The sequence below is a fragment of the Schistocerca gregaria genome, chromosome 2 (assembly GCF_023897955.1).
Source record: "Schistocerca gregaria isolate iqSchGreg1 chromosome 2, iqSchGreg1.2, whole genome shotgun sequence".
NCBI classification, from domain to species: domain Eukaryota; kingdom Metazoa; phylum Arthropoda; class Insecta; order Orthoptera; family Acrididae; genus Schistocerca; species Schistocerca gregaria.
In genome coordinates, this window is record NC_064921.1 from 697,589,231 (window position 1) to 697,603,484 (window position 14,254).

The 14,254-nt window shown below is 38.5% G+C and overlaps 1 protein-coding gene across 1 annotated transcript in view; it reads left to right on the forward strand.

Moving 5' to 3' along the window:
- Positions 1-14,254, forward strand: part of LOC126335939 (agrin-like) — a 366,195-nt gene that overhangs the window by 188,883 nt on the left and 163,058 nt on the right. The window contains exons 15-17 of the mRNA XM_049999415.1: positions 10,956-11,135; positions 11,220-11,397; positions 13,125-13,352. Of these exons, the coding sequence (XP_049855372.1) occupies positions 10,956-11,135; positions 11,220-11,397; positions 13,125-13,352 (586 nt within the window). The remainder of the gene's footprint in view (positions 1-10,955; positions 11,136-11,219; positions 11,398-13,124; positions 13,353-14,254) is intronic.

Consider the following 14,254-nt stretch of genomic DNA (forward strand, 5'->3'; position numbering starts at 1 on the left):
CTTAAGCATGCATTCCAATGACCCCAAACCATTGCCATTTGTGACTTCAGTGGTGTCAAAAGAGAGCTCGTTGGAAGACATGTAGGAGGTCTGTTGTGTTTTCTGACCAAAAGTGGTTCTGCCCCAATGCTAATGATAGTTGCATATTGATTAGAAGGAGGCCAGCTAAGGACATGTAACCAACCTGTTTGCATGCTAGTTCCACTGGACCTACATGTGGAGTTATGATCTGGGGTGCAATTTCATATGATAACAGAAGCACTCTTGTGGTTATCTCATACACCCTGACTGCAAATTTGTATGTCAGTCTGATGATTTTACTCACTGATTTACTGTTCATGAACAGCATTCCAGGGGTTGATTTCCAAAAGGACAAGGCTTGTGAGCATACCTCTCTTGTAAACCAGCATGATCTACATAGCGCCAACATGTTGCCTTGGCCTGCTTAATCATCAGATCTGTCTCCAGCCAAGCATATGTAGAACACCATCAGACAACAACTCCAATGTCATCCATAAACAGCATTAACCTTCCCTGTATTGACCAACAAAATGGAATAAGCATGGAAATCTATCCCACAAACTGACATCCAGCTCCTGTGTAACACAATGAATGAATGTTGCGTGCTTTCATTCAACATACTGGCAGTTACACTGATAATTAATGCACCAGCATTTCTTTTTTGCAGTGGCTTGTCTCACACTTACATTAACCTGTGATCATGTAATGTTAATCACTTGGATATTTTGCCTAGACAAATGTATTCACAAAATTTCATTACTCTACATTAATGATCTTTTAATGTTGAAATTTGTTTCCATCAGTGTATTTTAGTAATGTCTTTCATTTCCTGTGGCAATTTATTATGCAATTTGTTCCCTGATAGCAAATACTGTTTCGAGCTTCTTGATTATTTTTCTGTGGCAAATGAAAGTCCATGCTGGTTCTTGTTCCATGATTATGTACAGAACTGTTAATAGAATACTTACCAATGTTATCCATGGTAAGTGCACAGATTGGTAGATGCACTCACTTGTTGCAGAAAGGATGCCCAGATTTCTTAATAGGTCTTTACAATGAGCTCGACTACAATTCCTATTTATTATTCTTATGGATATTTCTTGCAATTAAAAAAATGTCTCCATTTTTGCGCCTTTGATCCCCAGGATAGAATCCTATAACTATGAACTGAGTGTACACAGGAACAGTATGGCACCACAACACATTGCTTGTAACAAACTGATGATAAAGCCACAATATGCTGATGACTCTATTTTTGCCAGAATCTTTGTGTGCTCATCCACAATAATTGATAAACAGTATTCATCCCCAAAAACTTTGTGCTTGTTACCCAATCTATAGATTTATCCTCTGTGCCTAGTGTGACAGAGTGTTTTCCTTCATTGTGCTGAACTGCATACTGCTCCTTTTCTTTATTTTCCATGTCATTTCATTGCCTGCTTGAGGATTTCATTTGCCTTATATAATAAGAGCTCCGATGTTTTATCAGTGACTATGATATTGCTGTTATCAGTGAAGAAAACATTTTCTCTACATCATACACTATCTGGAAAGCCACTGGCATATGTTAAGAACGGAACTGGACACAATTCACTGCCCTGAGGGACATCTATATTTATGCGGTTCTTGTCTGACAATTGTTTTGCTAAGAACTTTTCATCCGCAGATGTGTGGACTATGTCTACCTTTTGTACCCTGTTTTCTAGGTAAGACTGGAACTTTGTTCGCTATTTCTCGTCAGCCCACACTTATAGCTTGTTCTGCTGTATTTTATGGTCAACAGTGTCAGAAGCCTCAGACGAATCAAAGAATTGCTTGGAATGCAGCAGTCCATGTCAAGAACATCAAGTAAAACTTTTGTGAAACAATAATGGCCAATATTGTACTTTAAATTTATTCGCAGTTGCAAATATGGACAACAATCAGCTGTAGAATGGAATGACAATAATGAAAATTTATACCAGAGTGGCACTTGAACCTGGATTTCCCACTTTAAGCAAGCAGTCACATTACCATTTGGCTATCTGGGCATAACTTATGGCCTGACCAAAACTTGCATATATTGTCAACTATGCGTCTACAACCTGTACTCATACATCCATTATGTATATTCCCCTACAGCGGAGATATATTACTTGAAAGTCACTTGCCCGGTGTTTGCGAATAAGTACAATATTACAGTGCCTATGTTATTCTGAATTACAGTGTAATGTTCTTTCAGACATTGGGAATAACACAGGCATTGCAATATCATATCTATCTGCTAACGCCAGGCAAGCGACTTTCGAGTAAAATGTCTCCCCTGCATGGGGATATACATATTGGATGTAAAAGACATGTGGTTGATGACAAATGGAAGTCTAGGTCTGGTCCTGAGTTGTGCACACATAGCTGAACCGTAAGGTGATTGCTCATGATAAGCAGGAAATCTGCGTTTCAGTCCTGGTCCAGTAGAAATTTTCATTATTGTCATTCAATAGTACAGCTGATGGTTGTCCATATTCACAATTGTGAATGCATGTAATGTATTTCATAATGGTTGTGGTCACCGCAGTGCCTGCACATTTGCATCATGATGTGGAATAACACAGGCACTGCACTATTGTAATATTGTACTTCTCCCACTTCAGAAACCAAACTGTGCTTCCTTAAACAGGTTGTATTTATTCATGTAACTCAATCTCTCCTTCTTAACAGATTCAATTAGTTTTGAGAAAGGCAGTAGTGAAACTTGTCTGTAGTCGTCAATACTTCCTGCATTACTTTCCTTTAGTAAGGGCACAATCGTGCATGCTTTAGCAACCTTTGAAAGATATGTGAACTGAAGGATTAATTTATTATGTTTATTAATGTTGCATGTATGCTGGCTATGCGTCTCTTCTGGAGGGAGTCTGGAATGTCTTCTAAACCTGTAGACTTCTTGCTTTCTTAATTTCCTTATTGTGTTTCCAACTTTGAGCTCTGTTGTCTGAAACATCATTGCACTTGCTGTGTAGGTCACTGAGGATGTTATGCGTTTTTAGGAAGATTTTGTTGCATCTCACATTTTGTTTGCCAATGTCCTAGAAAAAGTATGTATTTTACTTTCGAAGAAGATCCTTTTGTATGTCTGCAGCTTTGTGCGCTTCCCATTCAAAATTTTGCAGCAGAATGATGGGCTGTGTGCAGTATGTGGGCAAGTCTTATTATGGAGAATGCTTATGCCCTTGCTCAACATTTCTCTCATCTGGTGCTGAATTGCACAGAGGTTTTTCAGTACTTTACAGTGCCTGTCAGTGTTTATTTTGGTCCCAGAAGGTATGAAACTGACAAAAGATATCCCCTTTTGATCTCAAAATAGTGTTGCCTTATGTTTACTGGTGGACTGTGTTTCTATGAATTTTTGTGGGTGGGGTGAAGAGGAATGTTGCCACTCACATCATTGTTGTTTGCTCTCATGAGTGAAGTGATACAACCAGGTTCCTTTGACTGTGGCAATCGAACCAGAATAGTTATGGTTTTCATCTACATAGCAGCAAAGAGATTTTTGGTGAGACTCAACTTGTTGCTGTTTATGGTCTTCCATAAACTTTTGTGGTACCCATCTTGCACAAGCCTTCCAATTCTGCAACTTTTCCATTTAATTTCTGTGAATTGTGCTTCAGGAACCCTCATAACCAAAATGCAGAGATCATTGAAAGTGATCAGATGATCTTCACCCATGGGATATTCAACTTTTGCAACTGTTTCATCAGAAACTGACAGCCTCCTGCACCTTAGTTCATCATTAATTTAACTGAGACCAGCTGTAAACTCTCTACACCCCTTACAAATGTATTTTACATCCATGCATGACCCTCCATGATTGCCACCCCAATTCACTTATCACATCCTTGACACTTCCTCCCGTATTTCATGTTAATACAAAACGAGTTGTGCTTCTTTGTACTTTTTGATGCCCTCCATTAGCTCTGTATGGTGAAGTACCCATACCATTCAACAGTACTCCAGAAGAGGATGGACAAACATAGTGTGGAGAGTCCTTTTAGTAGATCTGTTGCACTTTCTAAGTGTTTCGTCAGTCAAATGCTTTCTGTGACTTGTTTCCCCCACAAGATTTACTGTGTGATGACTCCAGTTGAAACAGGATTCCATACCAGTGAAGTTTGCAAATTTATTGATCAGAACTAACCTAGACTGTGGGATACATTACAGATCAGTCTGTCATCACAACCAAGATTTTGATGGGGAGGGGGCGATCTCATGTTGTTGTTGTGGTCTTTGGTCCTGAGACTGGTTTGATGCAGCTCTCCATGCTAATATATCCTGTGAAAGCTCCTTCATCTCCCAGTACCTACTGCAACCTACATCCTTCTGAATCTGGTTAGTGTATTCATCTCTTGGTCTCCCTCTACGATTTTTACCCTCCACACTGCCCTCCAATGCTAAATTTGTGATACCTTGATGCCTCAGGACATGTCCTACCAACTGATCCCTTCTTCTAGTCAAGTTGTGCCACAAACTTCTCTTCTCCCCAATCCTATTCAATATCTCCTCATTAGTTACGTGATCTACACACCTAATCTTCAACATTCTATCTTTAGCACCACATTTCAAAAGCTTCTATTCTCTTCTTGTCCAAACTATTTATTGTCCATATTTCACTTCCATATATGGCTACACTCCATACAAATACTTTCAGAAACGACTTCCTGACACTTAAATCAATACTCAATGTTAACAAATTTCTCTTCTTGAGAAATCATACTCAAGCTAAAAGTTTACATACTGTATCTTCTTTCCATTTCATAGTCAACTACTAAATAACACCAAAAGCTACTCCAAGGTAAGATCTATAGATAGTGTATTTATCAACCAAAGCCACATTTCCCAACATTTTATCATAGCAAATCATACTAAAAGACATGTTTTAGATAGATCTTTAATGCTGTCTATGATAACTTTGCTGTGTGCTTATTGTTTTCTGCATTTTTAATTTAAATTTTGAGACATTTAAGGTTTTGTGAGTTTAATCTGTGATGTTTATAAGTTCACAAGACAAGTCAGTGATTCTTCCCTGATGTCATAGGTCTTGTGTTGTGGTTGTACTTCTTGAATGACTAAATAAATTCTGAGTTGCGACTTAATCAGGCAATGACGTAGGAAAAAATCTCGTAATATGTTGGCCCATATCCTCTGGTGTGTTTAGATAATGGAACAAACTTGGTCTTGCAATAGAGAGCTCTTATAAGTCATAACATCTAATATTATGGAACATACTTCTATTAAATTAATAGTAAAGTCTAAGACTCTTTTAGAAAAAGCAATGGTGATTAACAAAAAATTGGGAGAAAGAGGATTTGATCTCTCTCTTGTTCATACCATTTCTTCATCACATCCTTTGTAGCACCTCTTCTTTCCATAGAAAGTGTCTATCTCTACCTATTATACTACCACACACTTCCACACTTATGTCTGTTGTGTTGTATGATGCCTTGAAGCCATTAATAACTGATATGCCATTAACTGATATGTAATTGTCAGAAATCGTTTCAAGAAAGACGCATTTTTGATACATCTTCAATTTACCATTGCCTTGAAATGACATAGTTTCATAACATGCATGTTAAAATTCAAAAACAATTAAATATGAACATTTTTAACATCAAACAGGAAGTTTCTCATATTTTCTTATAACAAATTGTACCAATAATGACACTTTCTTGTGACATCTTTAATGTGCCAGTGCTTTTAAACAATGTATATTCATAAAACGTACATTTTAATATAAAACCCACCAAATATGGGCGTCAAATAATTAAGACTAAAATCAAAATGCATCCCCCAAGTTCTGCTTGTGACATAGACCTGTGTAGTATAGCTATACTGAAGGGACTGAACTCTCAGGAAGCGTATAAGAGCTTTACTCTTTAGAAGCCACACACCAGACCTCTGTGACATAGATCTAAGTGGCTTTTCAATGCACAGCCTGAAGACTAGGTACTACCTGTTCGAAATGCATCACTTGATATTAGATACTGTATTAACAGTTCCAAAAACAGTGACTGTCATTAGGTAAATTCATGTCAGAAATATGCCCTAACAATTTGAACTCTATAATCATTACTGATAAATGTATTTTAGTATATATTGTGGGTGGCTCCATCTCAGATCCTTCAACTATGAGCTGAATCTGTTCCAGTTTCAGTTGTTTATGATTGTAACCTTTAGGTATTTGGTGAATTCAACAGCCTTCAAACTTATGTGATTTATCAAGTAACCTAAATTCTACAGAAATGTTTAGTACTTATATGGATCACCTCACACTTTTTATTGTTCAGGGTCAATTGCCACTTTTTACATGAATCAAATATCTTGTATAAATCATTGTGTAATTTCAAATAACTTACGGGTTTGCTGCTGGGTGACGTCGTCGACAACCGCCGATATTTCGACAGGAGCACACCCAGCCCTTCTCAAGGCACAAATGCATGGAGGAAGAAATGTGCAAGGAAATTTAATACCTCAGTTCACTGAGGAGAAACAAGGAAGATACCACACACAGAACAAGTGTCAACACAAACAACGATAACCAATATCAGAAATATCAATAGTGACAATTAATCAACAGGTGAAGTAGCACTAATTCTGTCCCTCTGTTTTTTGATGAGAGACAGAGCCAGATTACAAGCAGCATTTAAACAAAATCCACCATCTCTGTTAATAAGGTTGCTTGATAGTTTGATTTCAACAGCTTCCTTAATAACACTATCCCAATAGCTGGACGTGCAAGCCAGAATCTCCATGTTGTATTCCATAGGATGACCGGTGTCAAGGCAATGTTCTGCAATAGCGCATTTGCTCGGCTGCTGTAAGTGTGTGTGATGCTTATGTTCAATACATTGGTCTTCCACAGTCCTGATTGTCTGACGAATATATGACATGCCACAACTGCAAGGAATACGATAGACCCCAGCCTTACACAAAACAAGATCATCTTTTACAGACACCAACAGGACCTTAATCTTAGAAGGTAGTCGAAAAATACATTTCACATCATATTTCCACAAAATACAGCCAATCCTGTTGGAAATGCTTCCTGCGTAAGGCAAAAAGACCGTAGACTTAGGTGCCACTTCGTTGCTATCGTCATTCACCCGTTGCACAGAAGGCTGATAGCACAATGCACATTTATCTGCCTCTCACTATAACCATTCTGATGAAAGATGACTTTGAGATGTGATAGCTCAGCTGCCAAACTTTAAGGGTCTGAGACAATGTGGGCTCTGTGAACCAAGGTACGAAGTACTCCTTCACACTGAGCGAGCTGGATGGTGACAACTATCAGCTCACAGATACAAGTCAGTGTGGTTGGGCTTCCTGTAAACAGAATGTCCCAATGTACTATCAGTCTTCCTTTTGACCAACACATCAAGGAAGGGAAGGCATCCATTCTTCTCCACCTCTATAGTGAACTGAATATTCGGGTGGATTGAATTCAGGTGTTCCAAAAACCAGTTTAAATTCTCACTACCATGAGGCCAAACAAAAAAAGTATCATCTGCATATCTGAAAAATCGTGCAGGTTTCAAGATTGCTGACTCCAACGCACGTTCCTCAAAGTCCTCCATAAACAAATAGGCCACAATAGGTGATAACGGGCTTCCCATTGCTACTCCAACAGTCTGTTCATAGTACTGACCATTGAATAAAAAGTAAGTGGAAGTCAGCACATGTCGAAACAAATTTGTTAACTCGACACCAAACTTAACCTCAATTAGCTGCAATGAATCAGAAAGAGGAACATGAGTGAAAAGAGAAACCATATCAAAACTGACTGAAATATCAGAGTCATTCAAACGCAATCCCTGCAATTGATGTAAGAAATCTGCAGAGTTCTTAATGTGGCATTCACACCTACCTATTAGTGGGCTCAACAAACTAGCAAGATGTTTAGCTACACAATATGTCAGAGTACCAATTTTGGAAACAATAGGCCTCCCTGAGACAGCCTCTTTATGGACCTTATGGGGGCCATATAATCTAGGTGGTACAGCACATTAAGAATTAAGACTCTTGACAGTCTCCTGTCACAAAGAACTTTTCTTCAGAAGGTTATTTGTCTTTCTCTCAACTCTCTTATTAGGGTCAGCACCGATTTTGCGATACGCCGAATCAGAAAATATACACTGCATGTTTTGAATGTAATCATGCTTGTTCAACAAAATGGTCGCATTTCCCTTGTCAGCAGGTAAAATAACAATATCAGGATCCATTCTGAGTGAACGTAAAGCAGCCACCTCAGCTGCTGTAATGTTACACTTGGGTGGACGGGCCCCAGCCAACACATGACAAGCTTCCCTCCTAACCTCTTCCGCAGCCTCGGAAGGTAGTTTATAAATAGCTTGTTTGATAGACCAAATAAAATCAATGATTGGCAAATTCTTAGGCGTCAGTGCAAAGTTCAAACCTTTCCCCAGCACCTACAAAGCTGCGACGTCAAATGTTTTCTCTGTGAGATTGATCACAGAATGTCAAGAATTAAAATTAGAATTAGACACTGAGCCAAGGAAATGTTCAAACTTTGCCAAATGACGAGCAGTTACAGATTGAAATTCCCAGTCAGACTGTGACCAAGAGGCACCGTCCACCCAATCCCAAGAAAATTCAGAAACATTAGACGCCATCATTAAATGAAGCTGAAATAATTGTAGTTTGTTTTGATTCTTTTATGACTTCATTAGACAGTAAAGGACAATGTCATCTGCAAACAGTCTAATAGGACTGCTCCTGTTGTTTACTAAAACATTTATATACAATGCATGAGAAAGAAGTGAAGCACACAGAAGACATAGTCAGATGTCAATATAACTTTGTACATGTATGCACCATTAGCAGGTATGTACATGATTAGTTGAAAATCCCTGTGATAGACAGAACAGCTCCCAGAGAGCATTAATGACTACCAGGCCTGGTAGTGTATATAAGTGGCAGGAATGGGATCAGATGTTGAGTCATCACTGTGAAGGACACAAGCTATGTACCTGTATGAGAGAGCATTATCAGTGCCTGACACAGTTTGAAAGGTGCATCATCATTGGTCTCCATTCGCTTGGCTGGTTGAATTGTGCAATGTCCACATTCGTGATGCATTTGGATGTGACAGTGGCCCAGTCTTGTACTGCATGGGAAACTGACAGCAAACATACTCATCATCTAGGTTCCAGTCGACCACATCTGACCAGCACAAGGGAGGACTGACCTATTGCGAACCAAGCACATTGTAACCCTTTCACCTGTGCCTGCCATCTGTGCATACATTCCTTGTCATCTCGTACCACTGGTCAAAGGCTACCACCAGGCAGACGAGGAAATCACTGTTCATGCACTGACTGGAATTAACATCACAACAAAAAAGGCTGCATTTGGAGAGGTGTTGTGACTGGGATGATTATGATCAGCAGATGAATGGCATCGCGTTGTGTTCAGCGATGAACTATGTTTGTGCTTCTGCCCCACCCTGGATGGCCATTGTCATCAAGTGTGTCAGTGATCTGGGGAATGGTCCCACACTCCCAAAGATTTGGAGAGGTACAATAATGTTACTCCTGGTGTCATGGTGTAGAGGACCGTTGGGTATGGCTTCAGGTCATGGCTGGTAGTGACTGAGAGAACTCAGACACATCAGTACATTGAGGTCACCCTGTGTCCTCATGGGTTACATATGGTGTGACAGTTTTGTGGTGCTATTTTTCAACAGGACATCGCTGATTCACATATGACACATGTCTCTATAAACTATCTGCATGATGGTGAGGTACTCGCATGGCCAGCAGGAACAAGCATGGGACCAGTTCAGGCATCATCTCCATCCAAGTGCCTGTATCTAGGATCTTGTGCACCAGTTGCAGCAGTCATTAGCCAGATCACCTCAGGAGAGGATACAAGTGCTTTACAATATGCTTCCTGACTGATTCAGTGTGAGTATTCAGGTCAGAATGGGGGCAATGTCATACTGATAAGTGGGCATATGCTGCCAATTTCCTTGTGAATTTGACTGGATTTTGTAATCACTGAAATAATATCACATACCCTCTTAGACTGTGACATTTCTTTTCAGGCCCTCCTCCCATTCTGGGTGCTTTGCTTTTGTTTTTAGGGCATGTAGGTTAAGATCAGCAGAGGGCTATAAAGCATCCTTTCAAACCCTAGATACAAATTCAGTTTCACTAGATGACTTTCCAGCGATTATTACAAGTGTGTTGTTTCTGGCAGAAAATCACAAATCCAATCACATATCTTAGGCTGTAGTCCATAGTCCCACAACTTGATTAGGAGACACTTGAGATGAATAGTGTCAAAAGTCTTCTGAAAATCTAAAAATATGTAATCATCTTGAGATACCATGTCAAAATCGTCCATGAATAAAGAGCCAACTATGTTTCACATGAACATTATTTTCTGTCTGTGCACGTTATGTGTCAATAGATCATCGACTTAAAAGTATTTCATAATGTTGAAGTATAGTAAATGTCCCAAAATCATACTACAGATGGATGCCAGTGATATTAGTCTGTAATTAAGTGGATTACTTCTATTTTCTTTCCTGTGTATTGGTGTAACTTGTGCAGCTTTTCATTCTTTCATTTTTTATCAAGTGAGCAGTTGTATATTACTGATAAAAATGGAGCTATTTCATCAGCATACTCTGTGAATATTGATAATTAGCTGATAATGATTCGAGGAGAATGTATATATTTCAATTTTAGACAGGTGGTCAATTGCACTACTGAGCCATTGGCTCTGTATTGGAAAATGAATATTGTATAACAGAAAGGAGTTCTGAGAATACTGTAAAATTAGCTGCGAGTCAGTTGAGAAGAATATATACATTGTAGTTTTAGGCTGATGGTCAGATCCTTCAGTCTGTTTGATACTGTTTTGTATTTTTCCAGATGTTAGTTTTTTGGATGAAAATTTCCAGCCCACTCCAGCTACTGTTCATATAATAAGTCTTTTGGGTGACTTATGTACCTCAGACTCAGAATGCAGAGTGAGAAACAGCTGGTGTGTGCATGGAACATGCATGTGTAAGGATGAATATGTGGAAACTCCTGACAGGCAAGATTGTGTAGGTAAGTTTTAATAATACATACAGGGAGAAAATTAAAAATCTTTTGTACCCAAAAACATAAATTAATAATTAACTTCATTAACAGATTACCTGGTGCCTGCTTTTGATGGACATTCATATGTGCAAATAAGACGTCTAAAGGCATATCACAGACTAAGTGTGGATGTAGAATTCAGCACATATAACAATAATGGAATTATACTTTATAACCAGCAGATGGCAGATGGTACTGGAGATTTTGTGTCACTTGCTGTTGTTAATGGGTAAGATACTTTAGTATTACATAATGTTTGTATAATATGATAGCATTTAAAATTGATCTCAGATGTATTTACAAAAGTTTTGTGCTCATTTTCCACGTGAGCTGCACAATGGAGATTAACTTTACTGATGAAGAGGTGATCAGTTTACATTGTTTTGTAATTTTTTCATATGTTAGTTTTTTGAATGAAAATTTCCAGTGCGCTCCAGCTACTGTTAATATACTGTTCCGAAAATATAATGCTGGATGAATGATAGAATTAATTTTTTATGTCAATATTCTATACTAAACTCCCATAGGTTTATGGTTTGTGTTAGTAATTTGGGGTGCTTGTCTGCAGGCACAGAATGAGAAATGTTCAACTTCTGAAGATTAGGAGTTTAGATGGGTACAGGGCCATTCGCGATATAAATTCTGTGTAGCCTCAATAGATCGAACTGTGCACTAGATTGACGACAATTGGTTTTGTACACAAGTCAGCCTGAGTTTGTGTTTTAGGTAGTTTTCCATGTTTATTTAGATGTATATCAGACTTGTTCCCAAAAATATTGAACACAAACTGTTAAAATATGATAATGCATAGAGCAAAGTTTGGGCAATAAGCAGATTGTACATTTGACTTCATTCACTTAGATTAACTGATAACTGGCATCTGACCAGAAAGATGAAAATAAAAACATTGGCTGAAGATACAAAAGCAGAAGCCAGCAGACAGTACATCAACAAGTGGTGACGAATGACAGGATAATGGCTAGGAAAGAGACAATCTTATATTCATAGTCCATATTTGTTATTATTGCTATGCAGTTGTTTAATCTTCTGATGTTTGTGTGGGTTACTGATAACTGAGAAGGGAATATGTTACAACATCCAACATCCAAAACTACAAGTAATTAGCATTGCACAGACTTCAAAATAAATCTGTGATACTTAAACAACTAATAACAGCAATTGTTCTCAATTATGGTAATTGTGTGTGTGTGAGAGAGAGAGAGAGAGAGAGAGAGAGAGAGAGAGAGAGAGAGAGAGAGAAGGGGGGGGGGGGGGGGTTAGAGGGAAATGCACCTACGAGTCATACTGGAAGTAAAACCTTCTCATCTCTTGCATATCTGGTTACTAATTATTTCAACTAGTCAATAGCTAAGTGACACATTGCCCATTGGCTTACATCTTGGGACTTTCAGCTGACAGGCCAATGTTTATTTATCAGTTTTCGTGATGTTTCATCAGCATGAGTTGCTGGCATTGTCAGATGTTCACCCTCCATTGCTGGTGGCAGATTGTAGGGTGAGCCTTTGACAGTACCAACCACTCATTCTGGCAAAATATCAGGAAAACTGTTAAACAAACATTGGCTGAAGATACCTAGGCAGAAGCCAACAGGCAATATGTTAACAAGTGGCCATGAAAACTGCAACAATTTTGTAATAGTATAACTGTAATTTCAGATACTTACTTGAGTCATTTTTCTATAGAAAATTGAGCAGTAAGATAATATACTGAGGTTGAAAGCTGTCACACCCCAGTTCAATTCCACAAGTGGATGTTTTACGCAGCATTTTACTTGATTAAATACTCGAAAATGTTACACAATAGCTCTATGAACATTTATGCAATTTTATTGCATAATATGTTTTTTTTTAAATCTTGATATAATCTTCTGTTAATATAAATGCAGTGTGCATCTCATTAGCATAATGGTTTAAGAAATCATTTTTGTTCTGGCAGGTATGTGGAATTCAGGTACAACTTGGGTAATGGTCCAGTTGTCATCAAGTCAACAGAACGTGTGAAACTCAACCACTTTCATAAAGTGAGCGCAAAGAGGTACCAAAGAGATGGCATGCTGCGATTGGATAATGGAGAGTTTACTCTTGGCCAGTCACAAGGAGCACTTAGATCATTGGACCTGCAGGAGGATGCCTTCATTGGCCATGTGCCCACCAACGCCTCCAAGTGTGTGGGACAACTGCTATCACGGGTATTCATTGTGAAACAAACGAGGAAATTCTTTTCATTATTATTTATTGCATGATATATTCTTAAAGTATCACACACAAGTATTTAACACATCACTGAAACAGCTTAATTTTGTGGGAGCAAAAACTGCCATACAGCATCTAACCAAATCATTAATACAAAATTAGTGGAGAGAAGAGAGCTTCCCTTATTTGAAAACAAGGAAAGAAGAGAGGTGAAGGTGTGTGAAAGTTCAGCAGTTTTAGTTAGTGCTAAATGATCATTGTTTGATGACACATTACAGTTACCAACTACCATGAGCTGTTAATAATGCCAATTGACTGGAATGGTTGATAAAGAATCTTCTTCTTGTTTCTACGCATGGTGGACTGTTACAACCCACCCTAATATGTTGGCAACTGGTCCTATTAAGATCTCTTCATTGCACAAACTAATTTTATCAGGCGTCCCCACAGACAGACATCTAAATGATTCAGGTTTTACAGACATTCATGCTCTAGAACTGATTCTCCCCCACCTATCCATCTGTCATTTTACACACTGCTCAGAACATCTGCAGTAAATGTGAGAAAGAATTTCTTGAGCCCATCATGTGTAAGCTACAAAAAATTATTACCAGGGCATATTCTGCAGACAGTCAGGAAGAGTGATTCCAGTGAAGCCATTGTAAACATTTCCAACTAAACACAACCAGACAGTCACCTCCATTTACTGTCCATACATTCATCTTAAACTAATGCTGAAGTACAGCATGATTTGTACCATAAGCATATGCACCATTTCATGGACATTTGAAGTGAAACATCATCTGTGACATCATCTCTTCCAAGTCAAGCATCATCCCTTGACTACACTGTAGAGACAAATTCTTGTTTGTC